We start from the raw sequence: 23,860 nt of genomic DNA, 5'->3' as shown, positions 1-23,860 counted from the left end.
CAATAGTGTAAATTCAAAATAATATCAATTAAGATACCAGCTGACATTTACAAATACAAATACAAAAATAAACCAAGACAAATATACAGAGACACATTTTCTCAATAATAAGAGACACACATTTTGATTTAGCTATTTGTAAAAATAAGCATTTAAATTAATACTACACTGGGGAAATATATTGAACAATATATATGTTTCTGTACTTCAACAGTTCTTTAAAACAAAACAACATGAAATACAAATTGAAATTTTTAAAGTTGTATCAAGGTTTTAATAGTGAAATAGTTATATACAGATTCTTGGTTGCAGCAAGGACTACTAGGTTGCAGTAAAATATAATTCCGGATATCTATTGTTATCACCGTTTTTGTGGACAGTTTACTTATTTTTCATTGAGGCGCTTAACTGCAACAAGAAAGCGCTCAAATGACATGATTGTTAGAAAGCTGTCTTCCCATTGGTCAATAGAAGCAAGTCGCACAATATTCAAAACCTGGAAGAAATAACAACGATGGCATCTCATTCACAAAACACAAACCCGGTCGTTGCCTCCCCTAGAAGTAAAGATGTCAAGAAACACGGTTCATCCTCTAAAGATAACCATTCAGTCAGCAAAAGGTACTTAGTTATGATGAATAGTGTGTCCTCCTGTTTGTCGAGGAGTCTTCCGTCCTACTCGGACCCAGATTTCGTTAAAACATTATTGACATGAATTATTTAGGTTCCATAAACAAATTAATTATATTGGGTAGATGTTACTTGTATCAAATGATTTAATATTCATTACGCCCTGATGAACCTTCGTTTGACGTCAAAGAGGGAGATAATACAGATATGAAGAGTTCAGCCTGTCTGTTTATCCGCATCAACTTCTTTTTCCTTTGTTTGGTTCACTTCAACAAGTTTGGATATACAGTGAAGTCTGCACTCTGCAGTGTCCATGCCGCAGGTGATAATGTGTATTACCTTATTTCATCATAACTGCCATGTCACACACTTATTGTACTCTTTTGACAGTTTTGTCATTATTTTAGTCTTCCGAAAGCCCAGAAATGATCAGAATTGATAAGTTCAAGAGTACAGTACTAGTGGAGTCCCAGGTGAACAGTGGTCTGCGCTGCCGGTGATATTGCGTTCAAGAGTTGATTATAATACAACAATCCTGTGACTTACCAGATTTGGCTTAATTCCATTAAAAAAAATAGATCAGATTGAAATAATTTTAGCTCTGCAATCTTGGCAGTGTGTTTGGTTCAAATTCAACTATACTTCTTAGTATTAAATCTTTCCTTTATTCAAAATAAGCTAATTTTGGAAGGCATGCACAATATCACCAGCCACTCAAAACAGGTGTTCACTAATTTCATATGAATTTTGAGCACCAATTACAGTCGATTTCAGGTTATTCTGGTTGGGCTAAAACGCTTCGTACGTAAAAATGAATTACCGCGTTTATTCAAAATTATGTTTTCCTAACGCATAATTTTTGGTGTTGACATTTTCAAATGTTTTACGGCAGCCCTTGTGTATTGGACGGTTGAAATTCCGACCTTGACTTTCCCTATGACAAGTTTGCATTGATTGGTCGCCATCTTTGTTTCTATGAGGATCGTTTGTTGTTTATCAATGAAGGGAAAAGCTGTGAATGGTGTTTTCTGAATCGCATGGGTAATCACTGTACAGTATTTCTGACTTTGATATATAAAAAGGGACAACTCAATAACACAACTTGACAACTGAAAACATGATATTCCCCAAAGGCATTGTCAGTGATTCACATTCATGAGTTTCAGAAAACATCATTCTTGTTTTACACACAGGTTGTTATACCTCAACACTCTTGATCGTAGTTCTAACTTTCTTTCTTCCCATGGCATATAAATCAATTCTGTATTCTGTAAATCAATCTCTACAGTAAGTTGCGTAATTTGCGTAAGTCTGCTGTATGTAAACAGAAGTTCGTCTGCTATTTATAAACGTCTTTTCTTTTATCGTCCTTACCGAGAATTCCGAAAAAATATTGTTTACATACGTCACCGTACTCCCAGGCAACACTTCCGGTAAAAACAATGGCCGACTTCCAATGGTGAGATAACCTATCGGAAGCAATTTTGCACACGGTACCAGATATGTGAGCAATAAGGGGGAAATTATTATTGGATTAAGTCAATACCAAAAATTATGCGTTAGGAAAACATAATTTTGAATAAACGCGGTAAGTAATTTTTACGTACGAAGCGTTTTAGCCCAACCAGAATAACCTGAAATCGACTGTACACAAAATCGGGAGAAACCATATGTTACTATGTATACACTACAGAAGATTTTATGAAATAAAAGTATGTTATGAATTTGATCACACAATATTATACAATCAATTATTTTATCAGTTTAATAAAATGAAGTCAAAAGTTTTGGGTGTGCATACACCGAACTGCACCGTACAAATGTACATGTACATGTTTTTTTTAAGGCTAGCTGTTAAACAGAAGCTCAAAGGTCCTTGTGAGATATGTTGACAATTTGCCGACCATATGGTCCTCAATTGTCGAAAATTATTGTAAATAATTTTTAAAAGGTCTTAAAGAATTGAAAAATATGGCTGTATTTACAGTGGGGTCCCTGGTTTCTTTCAGCCAGTGAAATCTCACATAACCTGATTTCTTCAAATTGGTAAAGATACACAAATATAATCGTTCATGTTATTGTTTTAGTATTCCAAAGTGACAGAAAAGATTAAAATTAATAAGTTCAAGAGTCAATTTATACCCGATGATTAACCATTAGGCATATTTAGCCAATTACTATTAAAAAATTACATAATCAGACGAAATTTGTTTTCATTTATTATTATAATTTTAAGTCAAATGTTAACAGATTTAAATAATTTTTGCTCTGCATCGGTTTTCAAGGTTGCAAATTAGTGTCAATGTGTCAGAAAATATGACTGCTCAATGTTTGTGACATCAAATGCCCAACAATGACGTCATGTCATAATAACTGTTACATTTGGGAGCCATTGAAGAAAAATATAACAATGATTATCTTTAGTCTTTTATTTGAAAGAGGAGAAGCAATGATGTGAAGCTTGCATAGATTAAAAGATGGACATACATGTGTGTGTCCCAAGGCACAGTTTGTGTGGACATATGTGTCCCTCCAGCAGCAAGAGTGTTAAATGATCTTTCAGATACATGATGTATTGCAACATTAGGTATTGCTCAAAACAAGATACACTGGTATAAATAAGAAAGTAAATTGCTTTTCCATCACTGTCAGTGAATATATATATTTTTTAAAGTATGTTTAGAGCATCCAAAATGAAAATAAATTTTCTTCTGGTTGTACAAAAAATGTAATCCAATCATATGATAATAGATATTTATTTGTCAGTTGAAGTTATCAAATATTTTATTTTCTATTCTAGGTTGCAGCAAGAATTAATGACTTTACTTGTAAGTAATTTTACCATGTTAAAATTTCTTTTTGAAAGTAAAAATAAAGATTGCAACTTGACTGCAACATGTTTCTGTATACATATGTTTATAATTGTTTTCCCATGTTTAAATGAATCAGATTTACAAAGTCTTTTCTGAGAGGACTGAATTTAGGTAACTAGCAGGCTTCATGATAATGGTCAGTTTGAATGTTGAACTTTCAGTTTACCTTGCAGGCCTTTTGAATATGTAAAAATATTAAGTTCAGATTTCTTCAAATAATTTGTCTTGCTAGATTTCCTTTAAAATTCAGATAATGGATCAAAGAAGTCTTTAACAGTCACACTACATGTATATATGTTGAAAAAGAAAATAACAAATTTTTGAAAAGCAACAAATATTTTACAAAAGATGTTATTAAGTGTTCTGGTACAAACATAGAATTGATTTTTTACTATACGTGTATTGATAAACTGTATTTTAGGTTCATTAGTAGAAATAACTATAATTGTTTCTGTAGCTGGTTTCACATACCTACACACAACCTCATAACCTACATACATACATTACACACAACCTCTTTTATCTCTATTTTAAGAAATTTCCTAAATGATCTTGCTGACTAATAATTTCCTTTCTCAGCGGAGTCAAGTGATATGAAAAATTATTGCTAGAAACTGGTGATCCAGTTATCTCAGCTTTCCCAGATAATGATAATTTGTTTTATAATTTTAGACATCTGTTGATCCAGGTATCTCAGCTTTCCCAGATAATGAGAATTTGTTTTATAATTTTAGACATCTGGTGATCCCGGTATCTCAGCTTTCCCAGATAATGATAAATTAATTTGTTTTATAATTTTAGACATCTGGTGATCCAGGTATCTCAGCTTTCCCAGATAATGATAATTTGTTTAAATGGATAGCGACAGTGAATGGTGCCAAAGGAACAGTAAGTCTATACAATTGTAACTCGAATAATTCAAGCCCTTTCCGTGTCCGATTTTCTCCCACAAGAGGGCTTGAACTCCTTATGATCATTGGCCGCGTCGCCTGCTCTCTGTGAGAGAGAGCCAATCGGCGGTGACGAGGATAATGAGTCTGCGCAACTGTCTTGTAATTGTCTTACCAAACACGTGTGTTCAATTAACACAAATCCGATAATAATTAATTAACACCAATTAACATCAGTTTACATCATTTAACATCCGGAACTCCTCCTTCTTAAGCTGCCAATTTAAATCAAAATTCCCATATTGCATAGCGGTTTAAATTTTCCGGTTGACGGTCTTGATTGAGGAAGACGTTCAGGCGGTAATGTAGCCTTCGTAGATCAGCGGAATATAACGACTGAATTATTCGGGTTAATACAATTGATGTACTCTATTTTACAGTAATTTTGGTACATTGTATGTACTATAAATTTAGTCTGTCATGTTTTACACAAATTTGAAAATAATTTGGTACATTATACAATTGAACAGTTTGACCTCATACTTATTCAGAAGGCTGAAAGTGATCTGATGAGCAAAGATTTATCATGCAATTTAATCCCTCCAGTGAATGTGTATCAACTCGAAATCAATCATTTGCAAATTTGTAGCTGGAACTAAAAATAAAAGGAACACTAGTTAATTTAATTGTATCAGTTCAATATTTGTTGGTAACTTGCAAAGAAATAAATAGCCTGATAAACACCCAACTAATTCAGTGCAAAGGTGTTATTTCCTTTTCAATGATATTGACAAGTTTAAACTTATTGCTGTTAATAGAACTAGGACTGTACTCACCATGTATTTATTTAGTCATTGCTGTGGACAAATAGTATATGTGAAATGCAGAAGAGATTGGAACTACTGGTAGGTTCTATTATCAATTTTGGAATAGAATAGAATTGAAAAATACAATAAATGATTTTTAATATGTCATAAAATCACACATCTGCCTCATCACATAGTTTTTTTTTGTACTTTCAGGTATATGAAGGACTGCAATACAAGTTGACCTTTGACTTCCCAAGTGGATATCCTTACCAGGCTCCTACAGTCAGATTTGATACACCATGCTACCATCCTAATGTAGACAAACATGGAAATATTTGTCTGGACATCCTAAAGGAGAAATGGTCAGCTCTGTATGATGTCAGGACAATATTGTTGTCATTACAGAGTTTACTAGGAGGTAATAATATATATACTAAAGGTATTTTGGTGGCCAAGAAATCTGGATGGTCACTATTGGTCTGGGACCATTTCAGATATATTTGCAATCCATCAGCTTTAAATGTGCACTTATGAATTTACTATTCTTTATCATGTTTATAACATTGTCTGTTCATCTGTTAAAAATCATAAAAGCTAAGAAACAGGTAGAATATTAAGGCTTTCTCATATGATCTGCTATTATTTATAGTGCCTGTTTATGTCCCAAGAGAAAATAAGACTTTTCCTTTTGGGAAAATGGTGATATTGGTGATTTTTAAATTTTCATTTTATATCCCACTAAAATCATAATCTGGTTTGTATTTACAGAACCAAATATAGACAGTCCCTTGAATGTGCAAGCAGCAGACTTATGGAAAAATCAGGAAGGCTACAAGAAAGTGTTACTGGAGAAATATGAACAGGAAGTGACGAAAAAAGAGTCGTAGACATATATGTTGATATATTATGTCTTAATGTGCAATATGTTAGACGATGATTGTGAATTACTAATCATAGATAATTTGTACACTGTTTTCTAAGGTGAACTAATGATGTAATGAATTAGTAAATTTTTTCTTGAGAATATTTTCAAAAGGTCATTGATACTACTTTGAAGAAGTTAATTTCACCAAGTTTTAATTCACAAATTTCTTGTTTTCATATTTTTCTTTTTCCTAATTCTGGTCTCTTTTTGAGATTATTTTTTTGCTATCTGATCTTTTTACTAGAACCACTTCTGTACTTTAATGTAAAATATGCTACTCAACTTGTTCTCTGAAAACTTTCAATTATGATTTTGATTGTTTAGACCGGTGAAATATATTGTGTTACCATTTAATACTTGTAATTGGCATGGTCAGTCAGTAGAATTTCTTTTTTTTTTTTTAAATAAACAAGCTTTTTATGAATAAAAAAAGGAAAATAATGCAAATTTAAGATGTTATTTTGTAATTTGTCTTTTCAAATGTATTTCTATTATGAATTATTTTGGTAACATTATTTTATACTTGGAATCAAATGTAATACACATTTATAGGCTGAACTCTAAAATAAGTCATCAAAATCTCAATGGACATTCTTTTTTTTGGTTGTAGTTTTTAAAACCGATTCTTTTTTGAAATTTTGGAAAAATTTGCATGACTTATTTTATTTTCAGGAAATCAGGAATAAAATAATAATTTCACACATTTTTCATTCCGATAAAGAGAAGCATAACATTTATGACTGCTTGATTAAAAAGAAATGGCCATTTTATTTATGAATCTTCTTGATGTTTAAAATAATTTCAAACTACATAGTTTCACAAAACAATCTGCAGGAGAAATATTGATTAACTTAATAAAAAAAAATTAAAAAATTTGAGCTATGAAATTCTTTGTTCATTTATATTTTATGTTTTAACTTAATTAATGTTTTTATTTCTAATGCTATAAACAGAAACTACAGCAATTTTTATGAGTTTTAAGTACAAAAAAAATATATGTATATATTGATGGGACATTCTTGTTCATAGAAAGTAGTACATGGAAAGTTAAGTCAGTTTAATCGACTGAAAGATTGCTCAATTTCAAACAAATTACATTGCCTATTAAAACTTTATTTCATTCCTAGATTTTCCAAAGCAAACACCTGTTATTGAAACAATTGTCTTAGAAACTAAAAAAGAAACAAACTTATAAATTGGGAAATTGGTTTCTTGAAAGTTTTAGGTAAAGGAGAGAACGCTATATCAGGCCAACAAGAATGTCTTTACCCTAAAAAAAATCATTTCTTAGCAAGTTTTATTTTATAACATTTAAATTTCCAATTGAATGGTAATGTAATTGTCAGAGTTGATCATTATTCTTTATGTGTGTGTCTGTTTGTACTGTATAATATTTGTATCTCTTTTGTATATAAATAAATTATTTCTGTGTTTTTGTTAGAACTTATATCTTAATGTCACGGTCATTTGAAATGCTAATCACAACCATTCAAATTGAACAAAAATGTGTGAGGAATAACTGCTCACATACTGTAAACCAACTTATTTTCGTGAGCCATTAATTTTTCGCTAGTAGAAAAATGACACGAATAGAAAATCATAGCTAATTTGTAAAACTCAAATTTTTCCCTATTAAACTAAGTAAATTCGAAAATCCCAAATTAAATAGCCATGTAGAGGATTAGAAAGGGTCAAACGCGAAAAATTGGTTTACAGTATAGTTTCTGGTTAATCTTCTTGGTCAAGTTGTCTAAGTTATCCAACTTTTGTAAAACTAGCCTGTCAACACTGAGGTTGGGAGTTCAAGTACCACACCCAGTAGGTATGCTGGAATCTAATCTGAATTGACCAAGCTTGTTAGTTTTATGCTTAAAGTTGATGGTTCTCTCCAGGCACATCACTTTTGTCCAACTATAAAAACTGATTGACACAAAATAGCCATGGTACTGAAAGTAGCATTGAACACCAATCAATCAATCCTGGTAAAGAACAGTAAAGTAGACATGATGATGATCTTACCAGAAAAATGTTGTGCACTACCCATACAAAAGAAGTTTGTGTTAATTTGATCATTTACAACAAAGTGGTATTCACTAGATTAGAAAGTTCTGTTTAGTATAAATACTTAGAGGAGGAAAGTTTTAGAAGAAAAAGGTGCTGCTTTATGATATGAAAGCCTTACAAGAGACCTGTTAAACTTGTGTCTATTGGCTAATAGATTACTTGGAAATGTAATGTTAAAATAGTTTTGTTCTATATAGACAAACACTTTGTTTTGTACTAGACAAACATACATTTGATTCAAATGACTAGATGACAAGGTAACACAGGAAGACAATATCATGCCTAGACACATATTCTGACTTGGAGCCTTCAAGATTTTGCTTCTAATAAATGTCAAATGCTTGATGGAGAAGTAGCAAAAACCCATTAAAAGTCTGAAATGAAATGACTATTATTGGGATCGAGTCTGCTCTTGAGGCAAGTATTCTACCACAAGTTTACTGATGCAGTTCCCTTGTTTAAAATTTTCTCTAGCTTGTGACTAGTCCTAGGATGCAAGATAAGAATAACACCCAGCAGCAACAGAACAAACTTTGTTTAAAGCATATTTCAGAAGGTTGAAAACTATTTATACTTCATAAAGTTAAAGACCTTGATGCAGAGAAACCTTGTGTTACAAACTTCAAACCGCCATATGTCCATTGTATTTTACCTCAATTTTGATGGTTAAGGAGGTAACGGCTTGATTTGTTTTTTCATGTGGAATACTCAAGTATCATGAGTAATAGGAAAACTGTATTTGGTAAACGTGAGGATCATTGCATGGGGTCAACCATATTTGGTGTATGAAATGATGGTAAGGTTTCATCTTACCGTTACCTTATTTTCATGGTTTATGAAACAAGTATTGTGGTTTCGTCTTATTTCTCTTATACTATTCGCAATATGGCCACTATATTTGGTGTATAGAATGACTAATGTGTAAATGTGTCTGGAAACTGCATTTACATGACTTGGACCTCATTTTCATTGTTAATTGATCAAGCTTTCATGCTTTTGTCAATTTACATAACTAAAAGAAAAGGGTCAACAATATTCGGTGTATGGAATTATACACCTGCAGGGTTCCCATGATCTGACAGTCACTGGCCTCATTTTTCGTAAATCATTGGTTTATGTTATATTTTTGTGGATTGGTCTGTTTTACAGGTACCAAAAGCAATGCAGTCACTTTGAATGATTGTAAGCTTTATCTGTTTGTCTGGTAGGTTTTATTTGACTTTTTTCATGGTTCACTTGACAATCTTAAATTCTCTGGGTTTGTCTAATTTTAAGATACTATAAGCAATAATTCAACTGTATGGTGTACATGTTGTCTGTCATGGTTCATCTGCCCTTGACCTCTTTTTTTTTGCCCCCACAAACATGTTTCACTCTGTAATATTCTGTATGTGTCTGTTCCAAGTTGAAAGCCTGTAATTATTTTAAAAGTGTTTATTTTTTTGGTACATTAGTCATGTTTGTCTAATATGTGGTAGGTATGAATTTTGCTCATTGCTACAGTGACCTATAGTTGGTAACATCTATGTTATTTGGTCTCTGGTCACACAGTGGTGAATAGTTGTCTCATTGTAAATCTTACCACATCTCCTTTATATAAATGGTCACCTATACCTTTTTGATCAAACTCCCATTTTATAGTAAGGCGATTTCTTTGGGTAAACTATCAACACATATAGGAATATGTTTGATAAAATATGTAACACACTTTGCTGTGAACAGAGCAACTTGTATATAAAAATTCAAATGAAAACATTGTTAAATAAATTTTTATAATGATTTAATTCACATTAAAATGAATAACATGATAATATAATAAATAAATGGAATGCATATCTACTATCAAAACTATCTTTCTAATGTGCTACATATCCATCAAAACTTGTGTGCTAGGGAATAGGAAAACTGAACGCTAGACACATGTGCCCAAAAATATTTTTCATAAATATTGCAGTACACTGCATTGGCTTTTTCTAACATATATTATATATATGAAAAAAATAAATAAAACTTTGAATTATTCTGATTGGTGATCAAGACATTATGTGTTGCCTTTTCTATGCTTCATTTTATTGATATAAAAGTATGCTGTAAAGATATTTATTTTCTCTTCATGTGTCTATTTTTGTTTATTTTTTTTGTAATTGGTCAAACTTTTCCAAAGCATAAGATTAACATTCTTCAAAACAACTTGTCTCCTGTCATAACGGTTTTAGACACAATGAATATTTAAATAAATAAATTTAAAGCTATCCATACAAAAAAAAAATACTTGCATTACAAAATTTCATTAATAGATTTTGACAGTTTTCATGTAATATTCTTTTAAAATATCTATCGCATGAGACTGCTGTGTAGGTCTGTATATGCTCAAAGATTATGCCTCATTTTTGTATTTCAATGCAGTTTAGTCTTTTTAGGTACCCAAACTCACAAAATGTAATCGTGTACTTTCATTTCTTGGAATTGCAAAAGTATACAGAATTATAAGTATCCTTTCTGTTAGACTAAGTAGAGTACAAAAAGGCTTCAGGAAAAGATATAGCTTCTAAAATGCCAATACAATGTATAAGCCGACATGCACATTTAATATCCATACCAAAAACACGAAGATTTGATGATTTTTACCATTATCATCACTGTGTGAACATTTAACTACCATATCATACAGACAATGACAATATTTATGTATTACAAAATCATAAAATAATAACACTACAAAACTTGTGTATTTTCTATACTTAATCTATAAAAATTCTCATAATACAATCTTATTTAAAAATAAATGGGGAATGTGTCCATGGTACACAGATGATGATGCCCTGCTTGCCATATAGAGATATAAAGGGACATAACTGGTAAAAGTGTCACTACCCACATATGTACTTGGTCTGTGTTTTTTGGTAATAAGCATTGTGTATAAGTTTCATAATATTTGGCAGAGACAAGTTTAACTTGGATATTAGAAACCAAAAAATCAGCATTTTTCTGTATTTAAATGAACAGTTAAAGTGACACAACCAAAATATTCTTTGAAGTTTAACTTGAATATATTGCAAATCTATAAATATTACATGTATAGTCTTTAAATTTCAATTCTTTAGTCTTGACCAATAAATAATTTGAAATTTTCAGAAATATTTGGATAAAACCTTTAATTGGACTGAAAAAATTATCGAATCGTTTTGAAATATTGAACTTCATGATTTTAAAAATCTGAAAACAAATTAATTATGCTTTGTACATTGATTAAGAATACTTATGAATAACCATCCTATCCTTATAATGTCTGAATGTCTAAATTAATGATATCTTAAAAGACTATGTCATGGATGATTAAGCTTTGGCAAATCATATATAAATGTTTTATTCATTTCCAATGTGAGACAAAATAAATTAAATAGTTTCATGTCTACTTTTTCACAGTACAACTGTGCATGTATTTGATAAAATAAACATATTGTCAAATAAAATTCATGGCAATAGAAGAAAATACACAATTAGTTCAAATGTGTAAAGATTAAAACCAACTTTTCGCAATATTGTCTAAAAGGAATACAATGTATAGGATATTCTTAGAAAGCATATAGATGTTAAGGATAATTCTAAACTAATGACAAGTACTGCCATAAATTAGCATATGTTTAAATACACATATGGGATTATCACTATCTACTAACATACAAAACAGCTTAACGATCATCATAGACCAACTTCATAAAACTAAGGTGCCATTAAAAAAACTTATTGTTTCTTTAAATTAAAGTGTTGATAAAAATGAGGATTCATAACCCAATTGTGTTTCTAACTGAAAAATCTTATACATGTATAAATATTAAATTTTTTAAATTGATTTATTTTATCACAGTTCAAAAGAATTGATCACAGATGCTATGGCACCATGTATATCACAGATAGGTAATAATGATAACAGATTTATCACAGGGTTCTAAATATTACATAAAATTCCAATTCATTATGTGTTTTCTTGAGCAATATTTTCATCATTTGTCTCCCCTTGTTGTTCATCAGTCTCTTGAGTTATCTCCTCTTTGCCATTAACAGTCACATCATTTTCCTTTACTTCTTCCTCTTTTTCAGTATCATTATTTAAGGCACTACTGTCAATTCTTCCATCAGCTCTCATTCCTTGTAACCCATCACTTTCCTCTTCTTTGTTTTCAGATGTATCACCATTTTCTACGACTTCTTCCGTTTTTTCAGCATCATTGCCCTCATGTAATGTGTTTTGTCGTAATAAGTCATTTTCTTCTTCTACAACTTTTTCCTTGCCTTCCCATCCATTTATTGGACTAAGTCTTCCATTTGGTTTCTTTAAATTTACTTCACTACTTGTCTGCATAAGAAAAACATTGAAAATATCATGGATCTAACCTTGATTTGATATCATTTCACAGCTCTTTTTGACATTGACAATTTTAACTAAAATTTATTTTGAAAGAAATGAGACTTTTACCTAAGAATTATTTAGAGTTTACCTGTCCATTTAAACTTATGCAAATTTAGCCATTGAATAAACACCAAATGACTTTCAGGAAAAAGTTTTACTTATTTCCCAATAATAATTTTCCTCTATCACTTTACCTTGCAATTCTTCAATTCTTTTCAATTGCAATCTATTAACCTTGCTTTTAGTCCAGTCAATCTAGCATAAATTTGATCCTAACCTTGAACTGATTGCAACAGAAGATTTTTAAGTTTTAATCTTTAGCATTACACCCCAAATATACACAGAAAAAAGTCCCATAAAATCTTACTTGAGGAAGACTAAAAAAAAATCACCATTCAAAATACCTATGGAGATTTGCATTGAAAAGGGAGATAACTCTGCAAAAAAGGCAGAAAATATCAATAAAAATTGATACAAAATTATAACTTTATGGCTTTTATTCATCAGAATGTATTGATTTAGCCGTCTTTAAGGTATAACGAACAACTCTTAAGGTGTTTTCATATCTTTTTTCAAGCTATAACCTAGATTTCGTAATTCATTAGTTGACCATTTATTGAATTTTTCAACATGTCAAGGTAAAAAAATCTCAAATTTAATATTGATAATTAAGCCTGTATTCTTCTTTTTGTGGTCTAAAGTTTCTTTAGACAAGTAAGATGCTGAAAAAATATAGTATACAGATATTAACATTACCAAATTTTCACATTAAAAATGGTCACAAAGCCACAAATTTGCAATTTCTTTAATGAAAAATGCACAAAAAAATAAAACTACCCATAACACTTCGGTTTTGTACATTTCATGAGGGGAAGATTATATAATTTAGTCAAATAAAAACTTATAACCCCATCAAAGTATCATACTTTACATAAATTTTGAGAAAATCAACAAAAAACGTACCAAAAAAAGAGTTATCTCCCCTTCCAATGTTAATTTCTATAGAAAATTAAAAATTAAAAATGATGATTTTGAGTTTTCCTCAAGTTAGATTTTATGGGACTCTTTTCTGTGTATATTAAGGGCTTAGAGCTATAGATTAGAACTAAAATATTTTCTGTTGCAATTAGTTTGAGGTTAAATCTTTAGTTTGGCTGGACTATTTTTGTTTTTAAAGATTTGTTTTTTAAAACTAAATATCATTATATTTGCATTAATAAAAAAATTAAATAAATAAAACTTACAGTCACGTCTCCAGTTCCTCCTTCCGATTCTAAAAAAAAAAGTTGGAGAAGACATATACTGAAATGTCCAAATGACCAATATTTTCTGTAAAATTTATTGTCCACAACTTTTTTTTTAATTCTATCAATTCAATAAAGGGTAGTATGGGTTTTGCTCATTGTTGAAAGCGGTATGTTAACTTCTTCTTCATTTGGTATCTGGTGAAGAGTTGTCTCATTGGCAATCATACCACATCTTCTTATTGTGCCTGCACATAAAGTGATGTAGTCGTCAGTCTGTCTGGTCTTGTAAGCTCTCTCACTGGTACAATTATTGCCTTTTTTTTTATATAAAACTAATACTATGGGGTTTATAGCTTAATCAGCAATATTCTGTTCTATAATGGTGGATTATCATTTTTTTTTTTTAAGTTATGACCCTTGGAAATCTAAATTTATGGAAAATGGTCTACCGTAGTAAGTGCTCTCACGGGACAATTCTTGCCAGATTTTCATAAAACTAATACTGTAGGTTAATATCAGCATTATCCCGGACACTATGAATAATGGTGGACATCCCCTAACATATGACAGTGGTGTTAGAACATCAACTTGACAACGAACTGTAAAAGTCAGTTGCAATCTACATAACTCAAAAGATTAGTATGAGACGATGGACTTTTTTAAAAATGAGTTATGATAATACTCCCTTTTTTCCAAACAATATAGAATGTTATGCTGTTAACCAAAATTATTTCAAAACCAAAAATTATAAACAGTGAAATTAAATACATTGTAAATGGGTAGACACAAAACATGAATGAATATTTATTTTGTCTTGGATAGTCTTTATATAGCTGATTATGTGGTATGGGTTTTAATCATTGTTAAAGGTCTTAAAGTGAGTGACCTTTAGTTGTTAACCTCTAAGTCATTTGGTCTCTTGTGGAATGTTGTCTCATTGGCAATCATACCACATCTTCTTTTTATATCCATTTATCTATTTACAACATTTCGGGGAAAAGGAATGTAAGGGCTGAACATATTTATGTATACACACTTCAAACGACCTCTAAGTTGTCTCCTTGGTTTTTTTCATTATTGATGTTATTTCTTTGGTATTTACACCACAATGAAAATCCTACAACACATTCAAGGCAAATGTAATATGATACATAAACTCACCAGTTCCAATGGTCTTTTTCAAATCTATTGGGTCCTTCTGAAAATTACAAATAAGGTGCATTACAAAACCTGCAATAAAGCACACTTCAATTGATCCTTAAAACTAGAACTGGGTAAAGATTCACTGCAGATTTCATAAACAGTATTTGCTTTATGCATAATATTCTTAATTAATCTATTCAAACTTTATATTAAAGAACTTCTTTAAGCAACCATAAATATTGTATATGCTATAAAATCCCTTATCAGAATAACCAATTTGTCAAAACATTAGTTTTCCTCCGATGTGCATTTATGACCAATAAAGTGTGTTCGTACATTGTCAATGAATATTTGACATCATTACAATAACGCAAGCAAGGAGAATAAATATGTTTTTTTCAAAAAAATTAACTTTGTCATAAGTTGTCTTCAAATTTGCTTTTACAACTTGCTTTTTCAAATGTTCATTATCATGTAACAAGTAATTGTACTCATTCCTAAAAAAAAAAATACATGTATTACTTACCTTCTTTGGTCCAGATTTCATTGAATTTCTACTGGAAGTCCTGCTGCCCCTGTGTAGTTTAGAGTGACAGAAGAGTAGGAAAGACAAAAGGGAAACAGATTCCATTTTATATTTCAATTCAGAATTGCAACATAAAATGAAATGTACGATGTGAAGAAAAGAGAAGGAAAATAAAAAAATAAAAAATAAATTTAATTTGAGTGTCTTGTTTAAAACATAATTAAATAGTAAATGCACTATGAATTAATTGCACTTATTACTAATATCTGTTATGATTCTGTTCTAATATCATCCTGAACATGCAAGAAACATTTGCTGGACGTTAAGCAAGTCTGCAACCAACAATCAATCATTTTTTTTTAAATATTGAAACTTTACTAGATGAGTTAATAAGCAATCCTTTTCTCACTATTACGTTTTTCAACAGAGAGCAATTGATAATATTGTAGTTAATAAATCAAATGGGTTTTCCAATCCCCATTTTTCTTCTTTTCTGCTTGTTTTTTTGTTTTTTGTTGTTGCTGAAATAAACAATCTTTGGTGATGATCACCTCCATGCAGGAAGTACTTTCATTCACAAATTATCTCCCTTCATAGATAGTTAAGTTTAAGAAATATAACTTCAACAATAGTATATATACATATTTCATAAATACTTAATTAGGTGCCAACAAAGTACCATGATAGTTTAACCAGAAATTCAAGTACAATAAATTTTGATATTACATTTATTCATGAATTGATTCAAAATGCAATCAAAATTTACAATGCTACACTTATTAACCATAAGATTTTTAGATATAATATAACATTGCAAAAATTTCTCAATCTAAAGAATTAAAAAAAAATCTATTCTATTTGAATGATATAAACATTAAAATTGATATCCTCAAAGGGCAGCAAACAATAGAAAGAAAAGTAATGGAATCTTGATTATCTAATTCAACACAGCAATCTAAGGAATAATTAAGTGGAAAGGAAGCTTACTTATAATGTAAGAATAACAGACTGAAACTATACTAAAAAGTTTGGTGCTACAGAGAATAGTATGAATTTTGAAAAGATCTATAGCAGAGTTTAACAAAGGGCAAGCCACTTGAAATAGATTCACTGTCAAGAGCTTTTTCTTATGTTGTTTTCTTTAAGACAGGAGAGACAAATTCAAGCAGTTTTGAAGCTCTGTCAATGTGGCCTTGTTCCTTTCTTAATTCCAACTCGATCTTGTAGTTGTTAAATACAGAGCTACCTCCCTGGCCTGTTGAGTTTTATCATCCATCTTCAGTAACAGATGCATCTTTCATCCAAACACTATAATTATAAGCAGGAACCTGTTGTCCAGTAATGGTTAAACAAGGACATGGAGGTTCCCCAAATTTTCTACAAACACAGTCAACTGGTTTTTGTATTGGCTTCGCTTTTGCTTGTTTTGTCAAGGGAAAACTCTTCACATGAGGATATTTGGCATTAAATGCATCATAATTAATCTGAAACTTTTGTGACGTCTTCTTTGGTCGTTTCCTGCTTTTCTTGAGACCAGAAGACACAAATTTAGGTTTCTTTTTCTGAAACTTTGTCTCCCGTTTCTCATTAGAGTAATTTGTCATCAACTCAATCATGCATTTCCCAATAGCATGTTGGTCTTCATGTGAAAGTATATCTACAACGTCAAGTGATCCATCAACACAATGGTCATGATCGATTTCAATGTCATCTACGCCATAATTTATTTCACCAGCTTTAAAATCTGTGTCAGGAATCCCTGTCTCTATACTGACAGTAAGGCGGACTTCTACTACATGGTCACATATTTGGCATTGAGATTTAGGTCTTTCCTCTTCATTTTCATCTATTTTGCACTGAGATATGTGTATTTCCTCTTCATTTTCATCTACCCTGCACTGAGATTCAGGTCTTTCCTCTTCATTTTCATCTATAATGCACTGAGATATGGGGTTTTCCTCTTCATTTTCATCTACTCTACACGGAGATTGGGGTCTTTCCTCTTCAAGTTCATCTACTATACTTTGAGATTTTGGTTTTTCCTCTTTGTTTTCATCTATTCTGCACTGAGATTTTGGTCTTTCCTCTTCATTCTCATTTATTCTACATTGAGATTTGGGTCTTTCCTCTTCATGTTTAATTTCATCATCTTCTGTCACATAACTTTCATAATCCACATGACTTCTATCACAAATATCCTTCAACTCATGACTGCTGAAAGTTTCTTCCAGTATACAATTAGAATCTGGATTATCTCCCTTTGGTTGCATTGATGTGTGACTTTTGAAGGTACCCTCTATGCTGTTATTACTTAATGAACAAGATAGAAACAGAAAAAATAATGAAAGATGTTAGAAATGAAGATTATGAGAGCAGATATTTCAATGTATGTTAAATAGAAAGAACAAAAACACAGGATATAGAATGTCTGTGCATACAAAGTACACATGAACTCATTCAATAATCACTGTTAACAGCCCCTTCAGAATCCATAGTATAACAAATATTCTGAGGCTCTTTAATTTTAATGATAATGCAATTTTTTGTGCGATGTAAAATTATGATTTTTAAAATTGTGCAAAATATTTATCTAGTTTCAAGTATAAAAATATAAAAAGAAATCTTACCGTTTGTGTGCCTCTTCTTTCATTCTATTTAGTTCTTCCTCGTCAACATCATACTTTGGTTTTAACTTGATGGAATTACCATTCATAAAATACATTCTGTCCACTCTGTGGTTCACAATCTGTAAAGTAAGGCAGCTCAAAATAATTTCTGTTGTGCAAAAGGGAGACAATTCACTATTTATTATTTCTGTGCGCTTTTGTAAATGGAGAACTGTTATGATTTATTTTTTCCAATCATAACCCATGACAATTTACTCCACTTGTTTCTCGGGATATAGACCTACATATGAACCAAGGTTAGACAACTATCAGACTAGTTTATGACTTTTGACAATAAGAGACAACCATTGATGAACAGATAGTAAAGGATAAATTTGTAAGGGTTCCACAGCACCCAGTGTCTTGCCTACTTTTGCTGTTAGTCACAGGCTCAACAAAAATAGGGAAAAAATTATTAAAAGTTTTCCTTCAGATACTATGTGGATGGTGCCAATGGAATGTAGGAGGGCTGTGTTTCGATTTTGTGACTAAAGTCACAGGCTTGACAAAAGACAAAGAAAATCTGTTAAAATTATATAGCGTTTTTCAACAAGTATTTGATCCATTGATGCTATTATAAACCATATTTGAATTAACTTCAGTTGAAATGCTGACTCTTACTCATAATTACCCATTTTATGCTCAGATTTAAACTTACCTCTGAAGCCCTCCTCATGGACCGTGTATTTGACAAACTAGTCCATTCTCTTTGTAATCTTAGACCTTGGTTACTCAGGTTAAAGTAATTGTTGTTGGCTGCTTGTAGAATTCTTCTTTCATTTGGCTCTCCTGTCTGAAAATAACATAGATATATAATAATATATATTTCGTACTGTATGTATATGGCAGCATACAATTGAGAGAATAATGCATAATATATCATAAATACCCCGTAATAAACATATATATATTATATATATATATAGTAGTAATTGTCATTTGTGTAGGTGTCAAGATCAGTTGTAACTTACATGTTAAAAAAAGTGATATTATACAATTATTGACTTTTGATGAGGTATATACAATGATTTATCAACCCCAGAGATATATAATATTCACTGAGGCCAACTACAGCATTCTCTATACTATGTAGTACTATTTAGAATAGCTTATTCATTACTTAAGCATTGTACATGTAACAAATTTATTGAAGATTTGGTATAATTTATATTCCATAATACCTTCAAGCTATATTTCATTGTATCATTCTACATCAAAAGATTTTTACAAACACCAATGTCATGATACAGATAAAATTGGTAATATTAAAATTACTGCAAAAAAATGATCTTTTGTTGTAATATTTTGTTTTCTAACTATAAACGAAACACTAAAAACCATTCTAGGCCAGGGTTGGCAAAGTATTACCCGCCCGGGTTTTACTGGGCGGGAAAACCCGGGTTTTCCCGGGCTGGGCAATACTCCCAGAAACAGGTAATACTGGGCAATACTGGGCAATATGATTTTTTAAGCTTATTTCAACACAAAATAGTAAAGACTTGTTGTAGTTTCATAGTATTATAGCTAAATATATACATTTTATACAGATAACCATTGAGAGTCATTTCTAGCAGATGAAAAATTCAAGTTCATTCCTTCTCCACTTAAATTCTATGTAGGCAAAATTTCTTGTTAATTTTGAAGGTTTGTTTCAATAATCTAAACATTTTATTGCAGTGTTTATGAGGAATGTAAATTAAATTGCTATATACGCAATTATGATTGCTAAACAAACACCCTAGAGGGTCTTGTCATTAACTCTTATAGAAATGAAAAGGCTGATAATTGTTATATAAACATATCTGTGTTCTAATCTGAATAATTACTTATTAATGAGTTTTGTACATTTGTACTTTCTTACATGTAATTGTTAAATACTTTATACTAGCTGTATTGAGTTGAAGAAAAAAAATCTCATAGTTGTTAGAATAATTCTTTCTCAAATGTATACATTCGTACATACATGTATCATAAGACTCAAACAAGTAAACTTATTTTTAAATTAAAAATAGGTTTATATATCATGTATATATCTTAAATGTATTGTATTTGCGTTTGATTACTGAATCCTTTTTAAAATTCAGTCCAGTATCTTATATTACCCAGTATTGCCCAGTATTACCCAGTAAAACCCAGTAAAACCCGGGTTTTCCCAGTATTTCCCACTGGGCTGGGCAATACTCATAAAACCCGGGTTTTTGCCAACCCTGTTCTAGGCAACCACTGATAGTGAAATATAATTTAAACAATATACTCTAATGTTTTATGCTGAGGTGTCTCTTATGTAAAAACATTTACTGCGAAACTATCACTTTAACAGACACTTGACAGGCTATGTCACCCTTAAATCAAACAAGAAAACTGGCATATATTTATTTTATTTCCTTATTTTGTTTATCTTGTACTTGAACTTTTTTAAAGTTTCAATCTTCAATATTAGAAACCAAACTTTTGTTGATTTTTAGAAGTGTTTGTCAAATATAATTTATACATAAACAAAGTTATTAAAAGGTTCTATTAAATTTTTATTACTAAAAGTCTGCTCAATATATGGTAAATTTTCAGTTATGAAATTATATACTGTAAGAGGAAACTTAAAGAGTCGAGATTTGTCTATTATTGCTATTTTGTGCATTTTTCCTTTGATCTTTTTTTGTGATAATTGTTCATATCATGCTACTCGCTTAAGATGGAAAATTATCGCTAGAAACTAAGGAGGCATGTGGCGTTGCTAATGAAATTGACAACCTCGTCATAGGTAAAACAGCGATAAACAGACTATTATTGGTCATCTCAACTGGATTGCTTTTCTTGCTTTCGCCGTACCGTCTCAAGCAAGAAAATCAGATGTTCATGAATGTTTAAAATGATGAAATCTTACTCCTGTTAATTTGCATTTTACCCCTATTATTGTTCTACTTTAGTCATATCAACCATGTTGGTAGACAGACAGGGATTGACACATCTTTTAAATTAGATACCCCAATGATGATTGCTGCCAAGTTTTATTTAATTTGGCTAATAGTTTCAGAGGCATAAATCTTTGTTAACATTAACCTTAGACAACAACAACAGGAATACTCGCCATCTAAGTCACAATTTGTAAAAGGAAACTATCACAAGTCAAAGTACAGCCTTGGCTCACACCGAACATGCCAAAATTCCATATCTAATGCTGACAAAACAAGAACAAGAAAGGAATGCAATGTAAAGACTAATGATTTATTTACCTTGGAGAGTCCAATCACACATCAGATATCCAAATACTTAAAGATATCTTATAATTTATGCTTGCATTAAAATGTAATTTATAACAGAATTATCTATTAGTTAGATTATGAAGGAAATCTATGTATTTTTACCATACATAAGGTTGTTGGATTAAAAGTGTCAAGTTGTCCTATGAGGAAATCAAGATATATGGTTTATTTGCTTTAGGTTTGCATGTTGGAGTTTTCAACAAATGTTACAGCATGAAAAATTCCAAGATAACTTAATTGAGCTTTATATATCATGTATATGGAAGATTTATATCTATTACCAACAAATCTAATATAAGACCTATATTTGACAAAATACACTGACACCTTAATCGCTGAGAAAATGTTACGAACAATCAATAAAACCTAGAATAAAACCAATAAAAACCAAACCATTTGTTTATATATACTTATAGAACTGTTTCTAAAATTTTATCTTGGTGTGGGCTTTACTCATTGTTGAAGGCTGTACAGTTGCCTATTAATTGTTAATTTCTGTGTCATTTTGGTCTCTTGTGGAGTGTTGCAATTATAACACATCTTCTTTTTTTTTTTTTTTTTTTTATGAGAACAGTATATTTTTTTCCTAAGAACATAATAACATGTGTTTATGTACGGTTTATTGAGATAGGATTTGGCAGATGTCAGGTGATTTTTTTAGGTTGTAAGGATTGCATACTTTTATAATAACACAAAAATAAAATACGAAAAATTAAATTTGAACATGAACAGTCCTCGTTAAGGAACCTGGTATCTTGCATACTACGAGACAGGTACAAGTATACCCTTTTTTAAATATCAAAATGAAAGTCCTTTATTAAAAGTTTTACATTGTCAAAATATCATTTAAAAGCAAAAATCAATATGTAATTATTTCAACTACTGTAGATTCAAAAATATGTTTGAAAAAGAAAAAAAAATAGACTTACCTACAAGAAATGAGTTTTTAGAATTGATTTTACTAATGTAGTGTTAAAATGTTTATAAATCAAATAGGTACAAGTCTCAAAATAATCTACTATGTATTGAATGTTTTAATCACTAGGATTAAACTTAACTAGTCATTTTTCTTTAAAGTGACACATCTTATTGAAGTATGAAACCGTGTTTGTTTAATTTCTCAAGACTTTTTAACAACAAAAACATTCTGATTGGCATTAAAAAACATGAACAAATAAGTTTGGCACGTTGGACTTTCAAATATAAAATACTGAAGTTAATAAGAAAGAAAAGTAAAGATTACATTGCCACCTGTTGGTATTTAAGTAGAAGCCTTACAACTTGAATAGTATCTTGAAATTTAGGGTACTAGAATATTTGCAAATGCTAAAAACCTTCCATGATTCTAACATGACATTTTATTTTTTCAATGTACTGTATCTGGTTTGGATTGGATGGCTGCTCTGATACTCAAATATTTAGAGAGTGCTCCACACTTAGCATATTAAAGAAAGTCTCACTGTTGAAACACTTATTTTAGGGGTCTATGGTGACTCATTTCAAATAAAATCTGCCTTTCCCATTATAAAATTTCTTTTTAAATGTGTTCTTGAGAGGAATTTTCTTCAAATATCTGCCGCTGGATATTACTTAATCATATCCAGAAATCAACGCCACTTTGCTCATTTTAATATTATACTAATGAAATCGGATACGGGTCACGGAAATTATATTGAAATGATAGGGATTTTTGAAAAATGGTCTATTTTAACTTTACTTTAAGTGATAGACAGGTTGCCGGGGCAGAAAATAAATATACACAACAATATACACCATTTAAACGAAACATAATGACTGTCGTTGCAAAAATCAAGGTTCCTGAGCTATTTTGAAAATCGAAGCGAGAGGCTTTTATCATTGCAGTATAAAATACAGGCTAAAATGGCTGAAACGTCAAATTTGCAAACTTCGTGTTGAAAAAGTAGCTAACAAGGTCTTTAGAAAAACAAGTTGCCGGGGTGAAACTTGAAACTTGATGTCCAAAGAATAAGCAAGTCCAAACCTTGTATGTGTAGTCGTTGAACTCTAGGTTCCCACGTAAAGTTAAAATGCCAATATTTTAAGAAGTATAAACTCACGAGAACACGAAAAATTCACTTAATTCACGTTCATTGTTTTTATTTTGACCGACTGACAACTTTACGGAAATATCAGAGTGATTATAAACAAGGACTCTGTGACGGGCAACTTATAATATACGTGTTTTAAAGATTTTAACAATATCAAGCCAGTCTAGTTCAAACTATAATCCCGTGGTACAATTCTCATTTACATATTATGAATATTAATTAGCAAAAGCACTACTAATTTCTGGCTGTGTTACTTTAACAGAAAAACTGACAACTAATTTAGTTAATTCCGTTTTGATGCCAAATCTTTGAAAGTGCCAGTTAAATCTACTCATTATCTTTCAATA

At 30.8% G+C, this 23,860-nt stretch overlaps 2 protein-coding genes across 4 annotated transcripts in view; one reads left to right on the top strand and one right to left on the bottom strand.

The window, feature by feature from the left end:
• Positions 1–450: 450 nt before the first annotated feature.
• LOC139525478 (ubiquitin-conjugating enzyme E2 C-like) lies at positions 451–7,560 on the top strand. Its single transcript, XM_071320851.1, has 5 exons — positions 451–621; positions 3,431–3,458; positions 4,305–4,391; positions 5,416–5,620; positions 5,971–7,560. The coding sequence occupies exons 1-5, from the start codon at positions 515–517 to the stop codon at positions 6,087–6,089; spliced, it is 546 nt and encodes a 181-aa protein (XP_071176952.1). The 5' UTR covers positions 451–514; the 3' UTR covers positions 6,090–7,560.
• A 2,394-nt stretch (positions 7,561–9,954) lies between these two features.
• Positions 9,955–23,860, bottom strand: part of LOC139525476 (probable serine/threonine-protein kinase kinX) — a 29,305-nt gene continuing 15,399 nt past the window's right edge. The window contains exons 5-10 of one of the 3 annotated variants that reach the window (XM_071320849.1): positions 18,843–18,977; positions 18,146–18,264; positions 15,519–15,567; positions 15,011–15,047; positions 13,847–13,875; positions 9,955–12,548 (exon numbers count right to left, since the gene is read on the bottom strand). In XM_071320849.1, the coding sequence (XP_071176950.1) occupies positions 12,168–12,548; positions 13,847–13,875; positions 15,011–15,047; positions 15,519–15,567; positions 18,146–18,264; positions 18,843–18,977 (750 nt within the window). In that variant the 3' untranslated portion in view covers positions 9,955–12,167. Of the gene's footprint in view, positions 12,549–13,846; positions 13,876–15,010; positions 15,048–15,518; positions 15,568–16,232; positions 17,829–18,145; positions 18,265–18,842; positions 18,978–23,860 lie in introns of those variants that run through there. The other 2 variants (XM_071320847.1, XM_071320848.1) reach the window with 2 other exon arrangements.

Source organism: Mytilus edulis, chromosome 5 (genome assembly GCF_963676685.1).
Source record: "Mytilus edulis chromosome 5, xbMytEdul2.2, whole genome shotgun sequence".
NCBI classification, from domain to species: Eukaryota; Metazoa; Mollusca; class Bivalvia; order Mytilida; family Mytilidae; genus Mytilus; species Mytilus edulis.
Note: the sequence above shows the minus strand (reverse complement) of the source record. Positions and strands in the feature narration are given on the sequence as shown.

Coding starts and splice junctions, on each gene's coding strand:
- LOC139525478 (XM_071320851.1), top strand. CDS start 515: ATGGCATCTCATTCACAAAACACAAACCCGGTCGTTGCCTCCCCTAGA. Junction 622..3,430: donor AACCATTCAGTCAGCAAAAG/GTACTTAGTTAT, acceptor TTTCTATTCTAG/GTTGCAGCAAGAATTAATGA. Junction 4,392..5,415: donor TGAATGGTGCCAAAGGAACA/GTAAGTCTATAC, acceptor TTGTACTTTCAG/GTATATGAAGGACTGCAATA.